This window comes from Siphateles boraxobius, unplaced genomic scaffold (genome assembly GCF_051911475.1).
Source record: "Siphateles boraxobius isolate OS27281-9 unplaced genomic scaffold, OSU_SipBor_1 13, whole genome shotgun sequence".
Taxonomy (NCBI): domain Eukaryota; kingdom Metazoa; phylum Chordata; class Actinopteri; order Cypriniformes; family Leuciscidae; genus Siphateles; species Siphateles boraxobius.
Window position 1 is genome coordinate 17502909 of NW_027508733.1, and position 21255 is coordinate 17524163.

The window sequence follows — 21255 nt, forward strand, 5'->3', positions numbered from 1 at the left end:
TTGTAACTCGAAAGTTGTGGGTTTTATTCTCAATATTTGAAGGAAAGAACCGAGGTACCCTTGAGCAAGGCACCTAACCCCAATCGCTCCCTGGGTGCCGCAGTGAATGGCAGCCCACTGCTCTGGGTGTGTGTGTCCAGTCCAGGGTTTACAGTGTGTGTGTGTGTGTGTGTGTGTGTGTGTGTGTGTGTGTGTGTGTGTGTGTGTGTGTGTGTGTTCTCACTACTCACTAGTCCTACTGTGTGTGGACTAACTTGGATGGGTTAAATGCAGAAGACAAATTCTGATGGTTTGCCATAATTGGCCTTCACGTCACTTCACTTCACTTACTTGGATAATTATCAAAGGAATAAATGAACATGCTACTCTTTTTTGATTTAGGTATATAAAATCTGTGTGAAAATCTTTCATATTTTGCTTAAAGTATAAAATATAAATTTCATGAAAATTACAATGATACAAAAATTTGCAAATCAAAGCGTGCTGACTCAATTGACCTGAATGCTTTTTATGGTTTACCCTTGGCGATAAAGAGGGGGTGGGGTGGGGGGGGGGGGGGGGGGGGGGGAATCATCACACCCCTCATTACAATGGTATGACCCGCATTGCGCTTACAAATCACTGTCATTTGGGAGGGGGTATGTTTTTATGAACTTTTACATATTTAGTAAGGCGACTATATTTTTTACCCTAAGAACATTGCTATGATATATTTAAATTTTAAAGTTGACAAAACAATAGTTGTAAGCGTCTAACTAGTATTATTTTATCAATAAACACTTCTCTAACCCACTGCACTCCCCTTTAATGGACGTGTTCATTGTTTTCCGCCCCGTTCTTCTTCTGCGCAGGCGCATCAGGCTCTTGCCATCAGGGAGGGTTTTGTGTGTTGAGTTTGGACCTGCTATTGTCTTGCTTTGTTCTTTGGTTCAAAAAGTCGTTTTTTATCTGAATTCATTTCGGTAAGCCCACCGTGTATTTTATATACGAATAATAAGCGTATACAGTTTAAATTTGAGTTGTTGTATATCCTTGTTTTAAAAGGATGTCCGTTTTTTGGGCTAACGTTTGTGATCAGCTGTTAAAATCATGATGGCGGAGCCTCCGACATGATATCAATTTAATTTAAACAATAATACGTTTAATAGTTCCCGTTGTTTATGTTAATTCAGTAAAATATTGGCATTGTTCTCGTTTGGATCTAAAATACTTGTAAATAGTGATTACAAGTGGTTCTTAAAAAAATGTTTGGAGCGGTTAGGCCTCATTTTAGCCGGTTAAGTTAGCTTTAGCGCGAGCCCGGCGCGTGAGTTGCAGTTCAGACCCCCATAAAAGAGACATAAACGCTATTTAATACATTTAACGTTATACAGCAACATGTCCATATGCATGTAGTAATCAAGCAAGTTTTGGATTTTATCTGTGCAATAATAAACTAACAGTTATGTATAATTTGCCCACGAGACAATGTGATTTATGCTTACACGTTAGATTAATTACTGCAGGTGTCACTGGAAATAATTAAACCAGTTATTTTTTAAAGGTTTAAATCGCTTTAAGTATTAAGGGTATTGTTTATCGCATTTTCTATTGGAATTTTATTGATGGCTTTGGAAATGTCCTGCCACATCTACATGCGGTTTCTTTGTGCTCTTCAATGAAATGTTCTTAAATATTGCTATTCTTTTCATAGGTGTCTTTTATGAATAATCAAAAGCAGCAAAAGCCAACGCTTACCGGCCAGCGTTTTAAAACTAGGAAAAGAGGTAAGTAGCCTCACACCTGGGCTTCTCAAACTGGGGTCCAAGGGGCTGTGATGGAGTACTAAGCAGTCCGTTGAAAAATTCAGAGAGAAATGGTGTGTAAATAATTTTTACTAACAAGGTATTTTAATGAGATTTAACAAACTAATTACTGTTCAATAAAATAAATGATTTGTCAAATTGATTTAGGGTCCGTTCACATGACACTGCTGTCAAGTCACCTTTATTTATATATTGCGTTTTACAATACAAATTGTTTCAAAGCAGCTTTACAGAGATAACAGAAATAATGTTTTTAAATATAAAATTAAATGTACCCTAAAATTAAACTTTTTCAACTAAAAGCTGAATGTATTCACTTGCATGTCAATTTTTAATTTGCTTAAATTTAAAATTTCACGATGCAGTTTCCTTTGCTTGAGGATGATCATATTTGGGGCTTTGTGGTATCTAAAGCCTTTTTTTCACTTAGTAGTTCTAGGAACGTAGTTAAAGGAACTAGCCACTCGGGTGGTTCCCTGATAACTAAATATTCCCCTAGGGCCATTTTCCTAGTTGCATTTACATCACCAGTAGGAACTCTGAAGCAGCGCTTGTTGTGAATTTTATTTTGATAGTGCGGCAGACATTTTTTTTGACGGCACTGAGATCGCCTGAGCACACAGCACTCGCATTCTCTGTTTAGCAATCTTGTCTAATACATTATTAGATAGAACTGTTATACAAAGAAAATAGACAGTAGGTTATATGAAAAAGTATTAGTGTTTGCTCTGTGGCTGGTGCCCGGTGTCTCTAGTATAACAGAAATATATTATCATGTTTCACTTGGTCCCCTTAAAGTTGCATTTTCTCATTGTAAAAGTTGAGAGGTCCATCTATAAATGTTCTTTCATGGAGTAAATACAGACTATAATCTGTTTTTACACAGCTTTTTTTTTTTTTTCAAAAATGGCCGGTACTGGTGTTTTGTGTGTGTTCAGCCAATCGGCGTACACTTATGCCACTGGTAGTTCCTAGTGTGCTGGGTTAGATCCTACTCTGAAGTAGGAGCTATGGGTGGGACAAAATTGATAGGGAAATATGTTGTTGTCCTTCTCCATCCGATACAATAATCGATATTTTAATGAATAAGATAACACTCTAAATAGATTTCCCTGCGTCGCTACTTCATGGCTCCTCGATGTGGCTCATAACATAAATGAGGGGATGTGAACGAGTTAAATAGCCTAAGAAAAAGATTTTTAATGGAATGGTAAACGGTGTGAGTAAAATAATTGAAGTCCAAAGTCTGGAAAACGTGCACTTTTCAGAGGCATTTTGTTTTTATAGACCAATATCGTGATGTATCAAAGGATTGTCCAGCAATATATTGATTATCGCAGAATTGCTGTATTGTGATATTATTGGTATTGTGAGCCATGTATCGTGAGGTACCCTGTAATTCCCACCCCAAGTAGGAGCTAATTTTGTTCCCCAAAAAGGCATTCCTAGAGCTACAATCATTCCCTGTTCCTGTGGTGCGAACGCGCCAAAAGGCGGGCACCACCATTAGTTCTAGGAAAAAAGGTTCCTCCGGAGCAAAAGCCCTGTAAGAGATTCAAAACCCTTAGCCTCAGGAACGTTCTTGTAAAAAAATCTGCCCATTTTAAAAGTCTAATTTCCCCACAGATGAAAAGGAGAGATTTGACCCTACTCAGTTTCAAGAAAGTATTGTTCAAGGCTTGAACCAAACTGGCACTGATTTGGAAGCGGTTGCAAAGTTCCTTGATGCTTCTGGCGCCAAGCTCGATTACCGCAGGTATGCTGAGACCCTCTTCGACATCCTGGTGGCTGGAGGAATGCTGGGTAAGCAACTATTTATGGCTATTTCAGTGGTTTGGAATTTAAATAAATCATCTTAATTCAATCTTGTATTTATATATATATTTATTTTTTCAGCCCCAGGAGGGACACTGTCTGATGACTTGACCCGTACTGAGTTCTGCCTCTTCACGGCAAGTGAAGACCTGGAGACCATGCAGGCGTACGCTCAGGTATTCACCATTATAAAATGCATGACTGGCAAATAGTCTCACGTTCCAGAGGTTGTTCTGATTTAGTGTCACTGTAATGGATATAAATTTAACTTTTTGGCTTCCTTTACATGTTTCAAAACATTCACCTTGTGCTGTAGGTTTTTAACAAGCTGATCAGGCGTTACAAGTACCTGGAGAAAGGGTTTGAAGAGGAGATTAAGAAGGTAAGCAAAATAGTTGAACTAAGGATTATCATGTATTTGTTAGTCAAACAAAGACCTTGTCATTGTTCATCTGGAAAGTCCCATAATGTCTTCTTTTTTTTTTTTTCACAGCTGCTGCTGTTTTTAAAAGGGTTCACAGAGTCAGAGAGGAATAAATTGGCCATGCTTGCCGGAATCCTGCTGGCCAATGGCAATATATCAGCCTCCATCCTGAGCAGCCTCTTTAATGAGAACTTGGTCAAGGAAGGTAATGACAGACTTGTTTAACGGCAGCACTTTCTGAGGGAAGAATATGTAAACTTAACTCATCGTCTGGATTTTATTGTAGGGGTATCTGCCGCCTTTGCTGTGAAACTCTTCAAATCTTGGATCAACGAAAAGGACATCAACTCAGTTGCTGCTAGCCTGCGTAAAGTTGGCATGGACAACAGGCTGATGGTAAATATCGTACTGCAGACTCAACTCAGCGAAAATCAGAAATAATAAATATTTTGGAATTATTTAAAATGACCTGAGGCTATAAATTAGACCGATCCAGATCTGAGGCACTTGGCAAAGTTTTGGGCCTGAACTCTCTAAGGGGGCTTTCACACTAGCACTTTTGGTGCACACCTGGGTTCGAATGATGTCAGAGTTCGGTTCGTTTGGATGTGAACGCTGCCTTCCTGACTCGGGTGCGCACCCGCAAACCATACTCGGGTCCACTTAAAAAGGTGGTCTGGGGCAGTGTTTCCCAAACTTTTTTCAGTCGAGGCACCCTTTGAAAATTAAAAAAAAAATTGTGGCACCCTACACTAGTGTTGTCACGATACTACTTTGATACTATACCTTGAAATGTATTGATTTTCAATACCACAGGGAATAACTGCCGTATATAGGCCTACTGTCATATAGATATTTTTTAATATTATCAATTTTTTTGTCCATCCATTTAAAGTCTAGGAAATCATTAATTTCTTCTGCAGAGATGACTTTACATGATGACATATTTTATTCATAATTCAGGCTTTTATTCATAATTCAGCAAAACATTGCTCAATTACCATTGCAAATCTCACCTAAATGTTTGCTCACTCAGTGTAGGCCTATTTGTGTTTTTATATTGGGATAATTTAGTTATAATTGCACAAGATAGCTTGTTTTTAATATATTTTATAATGTAATAATTTCACAGTTAATCTCCAAATTAATGTATAAACAACATAAAGACATTATATTTTAAATAATGGTTTAATGGCATCTTTTTTATGAATGAAGCCCAGTATCACTGATACCAATACTGCTACTGATGTCAGGAAATACACAGAAATTGAATAAAGTTATCAAACACTTTACAGTCTTCACTGCATAAATAATAAATTAAATATAGATGAATCCTTATTAAAGCTACAAGCGTTCTTTAGTCAAGAGCAGTGAGTAATTTTCTCTGTTACCTGTTTTTTGATTCTGTTGTCACTGCTGCACTTGTTTATCTCACACGCGTCCCATCTTCTCACAACTCTAATTTAAGATTTTAACTAATTTAAGACTGCTCTCATGAGGATACTCAACAAAACGGACATTTTGTCATAACTGTGTGTTATTATTCGTTCAAGCACGAAAGAGAAGTCGATTCTGGCACGCGATGCGCGTCGTCCTGTGTCAGCAGGACATTCACAGACAGCGCGTTCTCTTTTGTCTTTTCGCGGTTACATGGTTTAAAAGCATTTGCATGAATAAGAACGTGATTATATAATGTAAGGCTAGCCAAAGGATGACAGAAAAAAACGGATGCTGCGTTAATTGTGTTTAAATCTTTTTTAACGCGTAAAACTGAAAAACATTAATCGCACGCGTTACCGTTGACAGCAGCACGGACATAACCGATGTGTTTGTGAATATGCGGCAAGATGGACGTTGTGACAATGTTTCGTGTGTATTTGACCGTAAGCGCAACAAGCCATGAAAAAGAGGCAGCTTTATGTGTGGACGCTGGGAATGAAGCACGAGAATGAAATCATGAGGAACCCCCGCAATTCAACGAACGCGGAAAACTTATGAGTTGCATTTTTTATTATAAATTTGTGTGCATTATTTGTTGTTGTTAGACGCTTCCGACGATGCGAGATTGATGATACATTTATTTTTATTTTTTTTTACACATTTTAGCAATTTAAAAATGTTTAATGGAGTTTTTACACGGCACCCCTGCTCTCGCCAGAAGGCACCCCAGGGTGCTGCGGCACCCCGTTTGGGAAACGCTGGTCTGGGGTACCGTTCGCTGCTGATATGAACACAATCGAACCAAACCGTGGTCTGGAAGTGAACCGCTATTGATGACGTATAATGTGGTCTAGTGCTGCACGATGTGTCGTTTTAGCATCGATATCGCGATGTGCGCATCCACGATAGTCACATCGCAGGATGTTGCGATGTAGGCCTAAGTCGTACAGTAGTTGATCCGTGATTCATGATCTGTACGGGCCAGCAGCTCCGGATTAATTGCAAAGTTTAACCATCATATAGTGAAAGTTTATCATTTGCATGTGTTTTTAAGTCCTGTCAGTTTAAACATCAAGCGTAAGAAGACTGGAACTTGCGCGTTGTTTTCTGTGAGCCGGGCAGATCAGTGGTCTTTCTCTTATTTCTGAGCTTGAACGAACACGAGAATTCAAAATAAAGTCAGAATGCCCTTCCTCCATTGAACAATTTTTGGCGACCGCCAAAGCGTATTTTTGTCCCGCCAAAGCCTTATTTGACCGGTGAGTGATAGATGACTGACTGCTGCGCAAAACTGAGAGAACGAGCAGAGAGAGAGCCCCGGTCGCGCGCGCACTCACACCGTTTTCAAACTGTCTTGCTCTCTCACCCTCCCTCGCGCATATTAATGAATTGAGTTGACTGAGTATCTTTGAGAATACACAATGGTAAAAGGTCGGAAGACCGAAGTTTCAGGTGAAGCATTCGGATATATTTTTTTCCTGAACTACCGCTGGTTGTGAATTGTGCTAAAAAATATTCTCTGAAAAGCGTTCCACACATTCAGATAAACCACACTTTCAATAAACAAAACAAAAAAAATCTATCCAGTGATGAAATGTTTTCTGTGTTGAGACCAATCTTGTGCGATGTCCTAACTGCCGGGATAATCACACAACGTGTGCCGTGGTCCGTTAATGACACCTCCAATTCGCGAACTAATGATTCATTTGAACCGATTCACTTTAATGAATGGTTAAAACAACTTATCTGTCCAACACTGAACTCACGAGATATAACAAATCGGAAACACTTTACAATAAGGTTCCATTTATTAAACTCTAGTTAACTACATTAGTTAATAGAATCTATGCAGATTTACTCCTTTACAAAATCACCCCAGTCATTCAGATGATTCATTCTTTCCAAAGAAAGCTATTTAAGTCATTGGGTGAAATTGTTTTCATATCACAATATATATCGCAGAAAAATAAAATATCGCAATGTAATTTTTTCCCAATATCGTGCAGCCCTAATGTGGTCGACAGGACGGTCGTCAGTGTGCGTGTGTATACACTTACCTTGACGAAATGCGGGATTGACGCACTGCAAGTAGAGAGATGATTAATGCTTGTCTCTGCAAAAATTGTCTTCGGCGGACAGCCAGCTGTCTTTGGAACGATTTTAGTACTCTTGCGGCAGTAAGGTGCAAGTGTGTTTCTGTATGTTTTCTTTGAAAACAAAACCAAAGGTTAAAAAAAAAGAACAGATGTGAAGCTAGCAATTCTATCCATTTTGACGCCTTTTCATTCATAGCGGCGCCGGTTACCAAGCAACACGATTACGCGCTTGATGACACAAGCGTACCACGGTTCGGATACAAATAATATAATGTGGACACCGTCCATCGGGGGAGGGGGGAGCAATCGAACTCTGGTTCGGAACAGGCAATCGAACCAAGTGTGAAAGCGCCCTAAGTGGACCTCTGAAGACCCCTAGTTGATTTAAAAAAAAAAAAAAATTAACCTATCATCCTCTTGCCCAAAACAGGAGCTGTTCCCTGCCAACAAGCGTAGCTGCGAACACTTCTCAAAATATTTCACCGACGCCGGGCTGAAGGAGCTCTCGGATTTCGCTCGCAACCAGCAGTCCATTGGAGCGCGCAAAGAGCTTCAGAAAGAACTGCAAGAGCTGATGTCCCGCGGCGAGACCCTCAAAGACGTGAGTTTGTCTTGTCAACAGCTGGGCTACTTTCCCTCTTTAAATTTGTAGATTTAAAAATAGGCATCCAAATATTATGAATCATTTAAAATATTAAAGATTTTGATTTACACTATCGTCCATATTTTGGCTATGCAGGTTTATTGTTGCCGTATTCAACTAATGTGTTTTTTTTCCCCAGATCATTGCCTACGTTCGTGAGGAGATGAAGAAAACGAGCATTTCTGAGCAGACAATGATCGGTATCGTGTGGACCAGTGTCATGAGCGCTGTCGAGTGGAATAAAAAGGAGGAGCTCGTCACAGAGCAAGCCATCAAACACTTGAAGGTATCTACATCGCTCATGGAAGCGGCATTACTTCCTTTTATTGAACCTTTTATAATATTTTCTGCTAACTTTTTTTGCAGCAATACAGCCCACTGCTGAAGGCCTTCACCTCCCAAGGCCTGTCTGAGCTCACCCTCCTGCTGAAGATCCAGGAGTACTGCTACGACAATATCCACTTCATGAAGGCCTTCCAGAAGATCGTGGTGCTTCTTTACAAAGGTGTGTCTTCCATACTTGATCCTTTCAAAACTATGCACTTAAGCCAAAGGCTTGCGACACTGGTAATTTTGTACAAAAACGTTACTTGGCTAGTGGAATACAGAGGTTATATCTGTTTTGAAGGTTTTTTTTCTTGTTTTGACTGCCTGTAGCTGATGTTTTGAGCGAGGAGGTTATTCTAAAGTGGTACACAGAAGCCCATGTGGCCAAAGGAAAGAGTGTCTTCCTGGAGCAGATGAAGAAGTTTGTAGAATGGTTAAAAAATGCTGAGGAGGGTAAGCAGGTTTTTTTTGTTTGTTTTTTCTTTCTCGGCCTAAAATGGCTCATGATATTAATTTTGCCTTTGTCTTTTTTTTAATTTATATTTTTATACCAGAATCTGAATCCGAGGAAGAGGAGGCAGACTAAAACACAATGTCGGCAGAATGTTTTGTTACAGAAGTGCTCGTCTTTCAATTTGTTTTTTCTTTTGGGCTTTTTTTTTATTTTTTATTCTACCTCCTGTTTTTCAAACCATAACATTTAGATGTCATTTAAGGGCTTTATTACAAATGGTTAATTTTAACAGGTTTTTCTAATATAAAGGTTTACACTTAAAATAGCACAAAAGTTGTGGTCAAACTTTGTAATCATTTACACACTCAAGGAACTTTTGTGTCAATACACTTTGGACATCTTAAATTATTGTTAAAATGATTCCTTTATGAATTGACATTCCATTGATTTAGATCAGGCTGCCTTGTTTGCTTTTAAGATGCCCTTTTCTATATGGTATTGATGCCTTCATGCCCGGTATTGATGCCTTCATGCCCCGTCATGATCAGTGTCCACAAAGGGAAGAACAGTCAGCTTGTCTCATTGTGATGTTATTGCCAAAGGGTTAAGTCCTTCTCCCATAACATCCATCAGTGTTCTGTTCCCTGCCTATGAAACTGTACAGCGCTGAAAACAAATTGCTGATCACCCTGTAAAGACCCTTAAATGACTCCCAACCACTTCTATGATGTATCTCCATCTTATTTGTCACCAATTTCTTTAAACTGAATAACTAATTGACTTTTTTTAAGAAATAAAGACCTAGAAGTATATGCTTTGTGTGTGGTTCTTGCCTATTCTTAACATAGTGTTTTTTTAATTGCAAAATCATATTTGAGTCTACCATTTTAAAGGGGTGTGCAATATGTCTTTCACCAGAGGGCACCGCAAAACCCAGGAAGAACCACATTCAGAACATGTTTTTCAAAAAATAATTTATTGGTTTGAAAGTCACAAGAACAGACTTTTCTTGTACAAAAATATTTGATCATTTAATAGCAGCTTTGTTTGTTTGGCATGTGCAAAGGACCACTTTTAGAAAAGACGATTCAAGTATTCGAATATGACAGGCTAGTGTTTGAACCGTTTTAGAAGTAGGCCATATTGATATAATTCACTTTTACCTTAACTTTGGTGGGGGAAAATACAATTACAAATGACCTACAAAAGCCATGTCACAGTATTTCTATTACAATATGTGGTATTTTCATTGCACTTTTTTTGTTGTTTTTTTTTGGTTGCTCATCTTTTGTAAAAGAAGAAAACCTTAGTTTTCACAAAGTGAATGCAAGAAAGTCATGTTCGGTCTCCAAAAATACTCCGAAACACTCCAAAAGTGTTAAGTTTTGATTTGTGCAAGACACACGGGTAAACATTCTGGATTAGAAATGGCTATGCTCTACATCTTGATGCTTTTACAAAAATAAAACTCACCCTTAAATGTTAAAATCGCAGGTGCAGAATCTGAAAATAACTGAAATTTTAATCACTAAATGTTAGGCTCAAATTTGTGATTCCTCTTCTGTTAATGTAAACAATACAACAAAAGTTTCCGCATGTGAGGATTCAGTGGTGTACTTCAGCCGAGCACATGCTACAAGCCAGAAGCTTGTTGATCTTTCCCCCAAACCAGGGGTAAGAAAGTTCAGTCATAGAGAGCCGTTGTCCTGCAGAGTTTAGCTGCAACCCTAATCAAAAACACCTTTCTAGGTGCTAACGCAGCTTTCTAGGCCCGAACTTGCCTACCCCTGCCCCAAAACCATTGTTAAATTAAACTGCTCCTTAAATCGTGCACACTTCTATAAGCATAAGAGCTGTAGTTAACAATAGCCAATGAGGAACCAGAGGAATTACCAGCTACTCATGTCTCATAAATATTTTGGTTCCATTTGGTGCAAATGAATTCTCATATAGCTATTTGCATGTTTGTAGGAGATACAATTGTGGAGAATGTTTGTGTAATTGACAAGGGCCTCATTAATAAAATGTTGTGTAGAAACTGTCCTTCATTTGAACTTCCTATCATTTCTCCAATGTGCGTACATGTGATTCAGAGAACTAACCTCTGTTCCAGATGTGAAATCGTTAAATCGCAAATGATCTTGGAGTAGTGCGCAGCTGATCTATTTTAGATCTCTTCCTTGTAACTGCCGCCTAATTAATGTCATTAACAAATAAAAGAGCACCAGGCAAAGTCCAAATCCTTAACTTGAGAACAGCAAGCGGCAATAATTGCTTAGATTTCCAAATACCTGCAGTCTGTACGTCTGCTTGGACCCTGACGTGGCACTAAGCACTTTTCAAAGTCAAAGACTGTTTTTTATAAATTTGTACGTTGGCATGGATTTTAGCGTACACACACACTAAGATCAAATATATGCATACGCACATTTTATAAATGAGGCATCAAGTGCACACTATTACATTGACAACAGTCTTGAATATTTGAAATACAATCTCGTAGCATGCCCAAAGCCCTGTTTACACCTGGTATTAAGATGTGTTTTGGTCGATCGGATCACAAATTATGTTTTATTAGCAAAGTTCGGGAGGAGAGCGTTCAGATAATTAACCTGATTAGCACGAGAGGGGCGCATTCACCCTTTTAACCCAAATAACCATAGGAGTTATACAGCCGACTTACCTCTGTTCGTTGACAGTTTATCAGCATCCCTCCACCACCCCATCTCCTCACTTCTAGTCGTAATTATTCTTATCACAACCGGGGGGGTACTATGAGTTCGACCACAATTCAGAGCTCGGACCCCTCCCCCCAGACAGCACGCCAAATACGCATAACCCATACTCTACTTAATTATATGTAACTGTGAAGTGGACAACGCTAAATACAGGTGTAAACAGGGTCTGAAACGCTTTGAGCTTGTCCACTTTCGACCACTTCAGAGGTAGTTGAAAACGCATTCAACCAGATTGCTTTCGTAGTATAGATGCTGTATAGTATGTTGTCGATTCCATTCGAACAGTCACAAAAGACCTCCTGCTCACCGCCTACTGACCTAATTCGTAAACATTATGGTAAGTGCGCTAGCCAAACGGGATTTAAACTTCGTCGACTGAAAACCCAAGCTTGGTTTGAAGACAAAAAAAACCAACCCAGCACAATGTTCTCTCACCATTCCTGATTTCTAACAGGAATGCGGCTGTCAGTGCAGAAATGAAAGCTGATGCTCTCCATGTTTTTTTCTGCCGTCTCCGACATATTCATATGTAAATTGCACAAGCTTATTTTGTCCATTAGATCGAAAGATCTGAAAAAGGAAATACATTTACCCGCCCATGGATCCTCCTATCGAAGAAAGCAGGACAGAAGTGGTTGAAAGTGGACCAGAAGTGGTTGAAAGTGGACAAAAGCGAGATGTATACAGGTATGCGTCTCCCTCGTCTACTTGTGATAAGATCGACCAAAACCAGATGACCTTAATTCCAGGTGTAAACAGAGCCCAAGATGTATATGCTTGTGATTTGGACAGGTCAATGTCAATGAAATCCACAAGACCGAATTTGGTGTTATATGATTTATAAGCACAAGCATCTCCTTTGTGTTTGCAGTGCGACCTTTCCCTGAGCTTGAACTGGTGCACGCTTCTACACGACAGTCTATGCGGTGTTACGTCACCAAACTGTGGACTCAAAGAAAGACAGCAAGGATTGCGGGTAGCATTTGAGACTTATCATATTTGGGGTCATGGTCATGACCCAAGGCTCGTGTTAGGGATCATGTACCTTGTTCCCAAGGCATGAAAGACTATGTTCTCATTATGAATTGCTACCACCTTTAGCATTCAGTCATGCCACTTGAACTTTCTAATAAATATTTAGCATGCTTTGCCCAACCCAAGTTCTCGTGGTTAGATTCTTGTGTGCAGTCTCCTGAGAGCCATGTTGGGATTGGGGTCCCAGCTTAGATGAGGAGACAAGAGGGAGGGGATGAGATTTTGCCTGCCGTTGTACTGACAGCGACCACTGCAAACCGCAAGGTTTCAGTTACCATCATGTGACGTGCAAGAGGCAGACACAAGACTGTTTTTTAAGGCAAGGGATGGTGTAGCTTACTATATCTGATACTGAAATAGCCTCCCACGAGGTGCAACATTACACATATTCTCCGGTTACATTAACCAATACACAGTTGATAAGGTGGCCACACATGCAGAAGAAACACATTTATAGGAAGTGCAGAAAAAATTCAGATTCTTCAAGAATCTCTTAAAGAAGATCTCTCTTCTTGTCACTCATTTTGTCTGTCCTCAGAGATAAAAAAAAACATACAGCAGAAAGGCTTGTCTCTGTGCAAGGCGATGTCTCTATACATGTAAACATTCAGAAGTTGAGAGCTTGTACATAGCAGCAGTCAGTCAGAGAACTTCTGCTGTCACGCAGTTGTTTGCTTTTCCCCGTCTCTAAGCTGCAGAAGTAGATGATAATTGAAAGGTGTTAGAATTCACACATGCACAATTTTTATCATCAGTTTACAATTCTATGTGAAATACACAGGCATGCTAAGAGGACAATTCAAGGAAAGGTAGTTGCAATACTACTGGCAAGTAACATGAAATCCAATAAAGTTTGGCGTGCACATATATTCCCAAATACACCACAATTTCTGGACATTTTCAGGCAAGCCCAACCTTAAAGACTCAACAGGTAGAAGTTGATAGTTTCGCCACCTTCAAGGACTCACCATTTTCCTTTGGTTACTCAGGCAAAAGGTGCAGATGGGTCGTACTGGTGGGGTTTTGAGGTTGGTGTTGCTTTGTAAGATGTTTTGATATTTTAGACACGGTTGCCCATCCCTGCAGTCCTCCCCTAGCAGAAGTACGTTGGCCAGGTGTGAAATGTAGCTTGATGCCAATCGCAGAGTCTCGATTTTCGACAACTTCCTGTCAGCCGGCTCCGTAGGTATGAGGGTGCGTAGAGCCGTGAATGCGGTGTTGACGCTGTGTGTGCGGTCTCGCTCTCGAGCATTAGCTGCCTGCCGTTGTTTACTAACCCCTGAGAGTCTACGGCCTCCTCTGTGTCTCCCCACCTCCCTGTGGCCCCGCGTTGGGCTCCCGGTGGATTTCTCCGAACTGTCGCTGCCGCTGTCGAGTTCATCAGGGTCGGAGGGTAAGCTCTGGGTATCATGTGCAGGATGTTCATGAGTTAGCCCTCGCTCGCCTGCAGTGGACTTCATGGCGTGCAGAGACAGACTGGTTGTTGTGGGTAGTCCATGGCATAGATGCTGGCTGCCCATGGTGCTTTAAGCTGAGTGAAAATAGCAGCCGGGGGGCAGCTGCGTCTGATCCGGTGTCCAGAGATCTTCCGTGGCCCCGTGGAACTTCAGCATGCCATTTCTTAAATGACTGATCGCTTTCTGGATTTGTCCGCCACCATGTGGCTGTGGAAAAGGATGGACAGGTGGAGCTGAGGGGCACCTGTCATGGCCCAAAGAAGGACGTTTGAAGATATATAAATAAATGCATGCACTAACACACATACAGGGATTTGGGTGTTTGTTATACCTTTGGGCTGTAATATTTGGGTACCTGGTCCTCTGGGTGATATTGTGCAGGTCAACAGTGATTTGCTCTACTTTCTCTGAGAAGACCCACCACTGTTTTTGTCCCTTCATTCTAGTCCATTCATCTCTCGCTCCTGATATTGTTTGCTTAACATATCATGTTCTCTATGGCTTACAAATGCCTTTGCATGATATATAATATGTATGCTATAGCTAAGCAACCTTGTTGTTTGACCCAGTGCTAAATTTAGCTCAGAAAAGTTTACAGACAGAGACTGTTGTCGTTGCCTGTAAAATTCGTATCACATGGCCTATGGGTCACTTCAGGTCCAAAAAGAGACACAGTTGGGACTTTACTGCACATAGGGGGCAGTGTTTCAAATCTGACAGAATATAATTCAGAACACCTGTTTGACATGCTAGCAATGAGAAAGACTGTGAAGAAAGTTATTGTAGAGCTTTTTACTTAAATCAAGTTTTGTGTTACTATCAATGTGGCTGCAAATATTTACTAACTTGTAGGTATAGTGAACATTGGTAGCCTATTCTGAAAGTTTACACACACGAAAAAACGTACTTTGCCAGAAGTTTTGACTTCCACACCAACAACACCACAAGAAACATGTAAGTGATATTGAAACCATTTAACTAAGTTGTTTACACGACACAATTTTCTTTTTATGCGCTTTGGCCGTTCATTTACACAACAACTGCGTTTTGGGGGCCTGAAAACGCTAACTTTTGAAAACGGTGCAAGTTTCTGAAAATTATACCGTTATCATCTCTGTGTACAATTAATCGCAACGAAACTGCACGCGATTTGGCAAAGGCTGCGATTATTTTATGCGCAGCTTGTCAGTGCAGTGCGGCTGATCGGTAGTAAAGGCTGCTCCATCTGAAGTCCAGAGGGCGTCTCACGCAGACACGCCAAATATGCCCCACGCAGAAGAACAATAACTCGCATCATTCCAGGAAATCCCTATCGGGCATTATCTCAGAGAAAGATGCTCAACTGTCGTTATGAAGTGAGTTGGGAGTAAAAGCATAAATTGTGTCTTTTGTTGGACTGGAGGTTCATAAATGCTTCTCATGTTTGGAAAGATGTTTGATGCGTGTTGCTTATTTCAAATGCACGTTTTAAGTGACTCAAACTCAGTGCTTTCAGATGGAGCAGTGTTTACAGAGCCGTACATCAATGACAAGCTGCGCATAACAAATAATCACACCCTTTGTGTTTTCAAAATTGCGATAAGCCAAATCGTTTTAAGTGCGATTACATTGTAATTGCGATTAATCGCGCAGCCTTGGTGTTTAGTCGTTTTCGCAGATCCGTGTGAACTTGCATCATTTTGAGAACATTGTCGTCTGTACACGAAAGATGCAAAGGAAAAACTTTACTAAACTTTTCTATTTTAGTACATCGTTGTCACGTAAATGTACACTAAAAGTCTTTTAACCAGTAGCTGTAGTTGGTGTTAGCTTGTAGCTCACAGAATTAGCACTGTATAAGGGTGCTCTCTCTTGTATGCTGTCATCCTATTTCTCTTTAATGCCCTGTCTGACTGAACAGCCCAGGTGTGTCCATGTCTCTTGCAAGCACATACTGTGTTCCATCTAAAAATATCAGTTAGAGTTCACCATATAATATATTGCTGCTTTTCTGTTTGCTAGTTAGGCAGTGTTTTAATTTTTGGTTTATCTATTAAGTTTAGTTTCACTGTTATTAAAAACATTTACTTGATTATTCTTTATCTTTAGTGATATTCTATGGTTTAATTCAGATGTTCCCATTCTGCAGAGATAAGCTCCGACTTGCCTCAACACACCTGCCTGGAAGTTTCTGATATGCCAAGTAAGACTATAATTAACTGGTTCAGGTGTGTTTAATTGGGGTTGGAGTTAAACTATGCAGGACAGTGACCCTCAAAGAGCAGGATTAGACACCCCTGGTTTAGTTAGACTCAGTAGTAGGTCACTAGGCCCATATTTTTATGTAACCACCACTAGATGTCAGTAGCACACCACTAGAGATTGTTAGTCCAGCTTTTTAAGGCAAGAAGCACAAGTAGTGTGTACATGTTAGTGTTTGAAAATTTACAATAATATAAGTGAACTAATGGGGCATGTAAACAAAAATAAATTATAGTGTGCTGTTGCCATATTAGAGATTTAAAGTTCTGGTGTGGAAATTGTTTTATGAGCAGTCAAATCATAATGTATGGAACTTGTCAGGCCTTCATTTATGTCTAAATTCCCAATGATTTCCCTTTAGCAAGTTTGTCCAAATTAGTTAACTGATAAATCTTTACCCTTATCCATTCACATGACAACTCTTTACTAATTTGTTTTACCCTCTAAGCTCTTCTTGCAGACCTGAATTACAACATTCTCCCAAAGATCATGTGCGCATGCTGATGCAATACGCGTGCTACATCCCTAATGAGCTGCCCGTAGCCCAAACATATGCTCCAACTGGTTTGTTGTTTATCCTGACAGCATCGCCTCTAATCTTTAAGAGTGCCTGGTGGGATGCTAAACAAAGATACGACATTGTAATCCTCTGAGAGTTTGCTTGGCACTTAAATTTGCAGGTGAAAGCTCCTAGTAAGTTGCAGAAACCAGGCATTGGCTTATAGTAGTAGTTTCCTGGATACCCACCTTCGTGGAAGCAAGTGGAGCATGAAACAATTCATAGTTTCATTGAACAGTTTTGAAGCTCCAAGTTTACATAGACAATATGACATAGTTTACACTACCGTTCCAGTTGAGCGAATGTGAGTGACAATTAGCATTTTAAAGGCCTAATTTCCTGTAGAGCAAGATTATAAAGCTCTGTGCACACCTTTTAAGCACCTGTTTTAAAACTCTTTTGGAAAGAGTGTGATTAGATTGCCAAATTAGAACACTTTCAAAGGCCCAACAAAAACTGTGCAGTCTCTGGCAGCTTTCTCTCTATGGTTTTGGAGTGCTTTTAAATACAGGTCACCATACAAAGGATGCCCCGTCCACCTACATAATTCACACACTTTAACTAATCTATTTTGAAACCATGCCATAAAACATAATCCAAGTGCTAAGGGCAATTGCAAATCATATCTGTGGGATGCTGGTCTACTGCACAGAGGCATCAAGAGAACATTAGCATCTAGTTATGCAGTACATATTCATGCCCTCATCGTACAGTATGTATATTAAATAAGATAGTCTATATTAGATAAAATATTAAAATCACACTTTAAAAATTTAAACCATATTCCCAATTAAGTGAAAAAATGGGTGAATGTTAAATAATTTCACTACTGTGGTTTGAGTTGATGTTGCCATTTTTACTGTTTTGCGCTAAGCTGACTTATAAAATGTTTAAGCTTTTTCTTATTCCCCAATAACCCCTTCCATAATGTCAGCCTTTTGTAAAATCCAGGTCCTTAAAGGCAGGGTAGGAAGAATTCCCCAAAAATACTTTTTTTCCAAATTTGTTTAAACTGTCTCTATATATCAATGCATAGTTAAAATGTAAGTACTCTGGAAAAAGAAATTATAAAAATCGGGTGTCTGTAGTCCTCTCAGGACTGTAATAAACACAGCTCATTATTCCATTCGGGACAATCGAAATGAGTGGCTGGGGCGACTGTCACTCTCCCTCGCTACCATGGATACCACCTCTGCTGATACAGGAGCAGCCCAAATGCGCCAACCGTTTGAAGAGGCACGGAAGCTAGTAATAACAATTATGGCAGAAAAAGAACAGTCAAAATTCTCAGTACCTGCATATAGACCCAGCGAAGTCAAACAAGTTAAAAAAAGGAAGACAGTATTTGAAAAGGCTATGAACAAAAAGTCTTTGGATAAATCAAGAAATCATACGAGAGTCAATATCGGTGTGGCTTTTCCAGCGGTGGCGACAACTGACAACCCATATTTTACTAGGGAACTCAAGGGGCTGAAAAGTGACTCCATGATGGCTTTATTTCTGCTGGACAGGTAATCTTGCTGTTTTCATTTTGATGGCATTTATTTTTTCATGAAGCATGTATCACTAGCACACGTAGCTACCTAACGTTAAGTAGCATAACTAACGTTACACTGGCTTAGCTATGACAGTGTAACTTTGGTGTCGACTGGTATAACGTTACTGTTAGTGAGCCAGGGTTGAGACGATAAATAAGCAATACCTTGAACAACCTCTGCTTCGCCCTCGACCCCGGACCTGTCCTTGAGCCGACGATGCGGTACTTGTCTCCGGAGTGTAGTCCTCATCAGAGCCAACAGTGCTTTCATCGTGGAAGCTCTTACATGCAAAACACCTGTATATGAATCTTACAAATTCACCTTCATCACAGTGTAACTGATAGTAACGGCAAAAGCGTATCAATGAAGCCATTTATAGCTTTGCCTTATTTCGAGTTTGATTCGGTTACGAGCTAGTAAAATATTTTAAACTTTACCAGTATCGATATGCGAGCTTGACAGTGAGTACTAACAGCCATGTTAATTGTTTATATTCATACTGATAAAGTTAGTTATTTTATTACTTGTGATTCTGACGTGCTGTCACTACAAGCCTGCGCTCCTCTCCGCTCGGCGCTGGTAAATGCGTCCGACTCGTCCAGCTGAGCGAACGGCCGGGATCGCGCGTTCATGTGTTTTGGGGGCGTGGCTTTGGAAGGAGCCGAGAAGGGAGGGGGTGGGAGTTAATGGAATAATGAGCTGTGTTTATTGCAGTCCTGAGAGGACTACAGACACTCCATTTATATAATTTCTTTTCCAGATTACTTACATTTTAATTATGCATTGATATATAAAGACAGTTTAAACAATTTTGGAAAAAAGTATTTTTGGGGTATTCTACCAACCCTGCCTTTAAAGTCGTTATGTAACTCAAGTTGCATTAGATAATATCTTCTATATTGTAATGCACATCTAAGTGAAATGTATCATTGAAAAAGAAAAAAATAGGGGACGGGACAATGGAGGGTTAGGATTAGTGAACTCTGTGATGTTTTATGGTATTAATTTCGATTGAGTCACTCTAAAGTTATAGAGTTCACAACTATGTAACAGGAACAATCCATTAAACAGCACAAAAGACAGAGAGAGTGGAAGAGACCGAGTGAGAGACCATATAATAAGGTAAAGAAACATATGAAAGTCCAGCCCAGATGAGAGACACACTTCATGCTTTTATTTCTTCTGCTCGGCAGGAGAACCTTATGAGGGTCACTATAGTGCCCTTGCTGACCATTAAAGGCAACTAATTGGAGCCCAGGGACAGACAGCTCTGAGAGCTGCAGAAACCTCTCAAAGAAAAGAGTTCCCAGAGAAGATCTCTACAAGGACAAAAAATTAAATACTTCTGCAGTTTTGGACCACACTCTAGCACCTTCTTGGTACTCAAGAGAAAGAAGGAAAAAGGAAGGGGGGAAAGTCTGAGGTGATGGGTTTCTGGAAGATATTTGGTTTACTCTTGTGTCATCATGCAAGAGATATTTTGATCTGTGGCCGGAAAACTGCTTTTCCCCTTTCTCCTCTAATCTCTCTCCGTGTTGGTCTTCAGACTCCATGGACTATAATAGCATTTTACCCTATTTGTAGACATACATTTGTAAATGCCATCTCAAATGTTACTAATCAGATTCTATAGACTAGCATAGTCACAGTTAGCCAGCTAATTTATGCAACAGGGATAATGTACAGTTATTATTGCAAAATATACCCAGACATGGTGATAAACACTTTGACATAAACCAGGCGGCTCTTTTGTCACCCTGGATGTTTATTTTTGCATTAATGAGTGGCGTACCTTAGGTTACTTGCTAAAGTTCATGAATACTGGTCAAATAAATAAATACATCACGTAACTAATTGAACTTGTTAGATAGCTAATCAAACATCATTTACATTTATTCAATTAGCAGACTCTTTTATCCAAAGTGACTCGAGGAAAACATTGATACAATAACTTTAGATTAGCTTATGTTAATATGCAATCTAAGTAACATTTAGCTACGAGGTAACGTCTTCATCCATTTTAAATTCTTTGTAATTTCTTACAATTTTCTTGTTCTTCCCAGCAATGTTGAGCCCGCTTTTACTGCAATCTGTAACCACTTTAAGTAGTGATGGGGACGAGACTGCCTATGCCGAGTCCGAGTCAAGACCAAGTCTTTAAAGGGTCAAGACCGAGTCTTTAAGGGTCGAGTCCGAGTCGAGGCCGAGTCTTTGAGGAAGCAAGTCCGAGTCGAGATTTTGTCTCGACGTGTCAGTTTTGATATTCATGATTTAATATCACCCCAGTTAATAATCAACAGTTAGGCCTACAGACTAAGCTAGATTGGGAATTGTTTGGAGGAGCAGTCTTAACGTCTTAATATGGACTATGCTTTTATTATCATTTAAAAAATCCCTATCACCTATCACTCTCCCTATCACCTATCACTCTCTTCTGCCTGTTTTTCTAAAATGCTTCAACAGTGCTGCTCTGTCATCAACATGTTAAGCCCACCCTGACTTTTTTAATCATAGTTAGGACATGCAGAGCAAATTAAAATTTTCTAGTGGCATGTCTAAATTAGTAGGCCAAGCTACTTTATAACATTTTTCAATATTGCCCAACTTTAAATATTTTGACAATACACTCGAATTCAGTATCTTTTAAAACTTTATCCCCCCATAACTAGTGATGGGGACGAGA

General features: G+C 39.8%; 2 protein-coding genes and 1 long non-coding RNA gene across 3 annotated transcripts; 2 read left to right on the plus strand and 1 right to left on the minus strand.

Moving 5' to 3' along the window:
* The first annotated feature begins 847 nt into the window (after positions 1-847).
* Positions 848-9816, plus strand: bzw1a (basic leucine zipper and W2 domains 1a). Its single transcript, XM_077226226.1, has 12 exons — positions 848-962; positions 1694-1766; positions 3432-3608; positions 3702-3796; positions 3937-4002; positions 4114-4249; positions 4331-4440; positions 8011-8181; positions 8363-8509; positions 8590-8728; positions 8881-9003; positions 9105-9816. The coding sequence occupies exons 2-12, from the start codon at positions 1703-1705 to the stop codon at positions 9134-9136; spliced, it is 1260 nt and encodes a 419-aa protein (XP_077082341.1). The 5' UTR covers positions 848-962; positions 1694-1702; the 3' UTR covers positions 9137-9816.
* A 145-nt stretch (positions 9817-9961) lies between these two features.
* Positions 9962-14404, minus strand: LOC143735889 (transcription factor 15). The gene is made up of 2 exons (XM_077226227.1): positions 13746-14404; positions 9962-13469 (listed from the first exon to the last, which is right to left on the minus strand). The coding sequence occupies exons 1-2, from the start codon at positions 14295-14297 to the stop codon at positions 13437-13439; spliced, it is 585 nt and encodes a 194-aa protein (XP_077082342.1). The 5' UTR covers positions 14298-14404; the 3' UTR covers positions 9962-13436.
* A 602-nt stretch (positions 14405-15006) lies between these two features.
* LOC143735890 (uncharacterized) lies at positions 15007-20039 on the plus strand. The gene is made up of 3 exons (XR_013203328.1): positions 15007-15188; positions 19626-19694; positions 19766-20039. It is a non-coding gene; the product is annotated as an uncharacterized LOC143735890 (long non-coding RNA).
* The last annotated feature ends 1216 nt before the right edge of the window (positions 20040-21255 follow it).

Coding starts and splice junctions, on each gene's coding strand:
- LOC143735889 (XM_077226227.1), bottom strand. CDS start 14,297: ATGGGCAGCCAGCATCTATGCCATGGACTACCCACAACAACCAGTCTG. Junction 13,470..13,745: donor TGAGTAACCAAAGGAAAATG/GTGAGTCCTTGA, acceptor CTACTTCTGCAG/CTTAGAGACGGGGAAAAGCA.
- bzw1a (XM_077226226.1), top strand. CDS start 1,703: ATGAATAATCAAAAGCAGCAAAAGCCAACGCTTACCGGCCAGCGTTTT. Junction 8,729..8,880: donor CGTGGTGCTTCTTTACAAAG/GTGTGTCTTCCA, acceptor GACTGCCTGTAG/CTGATGTTTTGAGCGAGGAG. Junction 9,004..9,104: donor GTTAAAAAATGCTGAGGAGG/GTAAGCAGGTTT, acceptor TTTTTATACCAG/AATCTGAATCCGAGGAAGAG.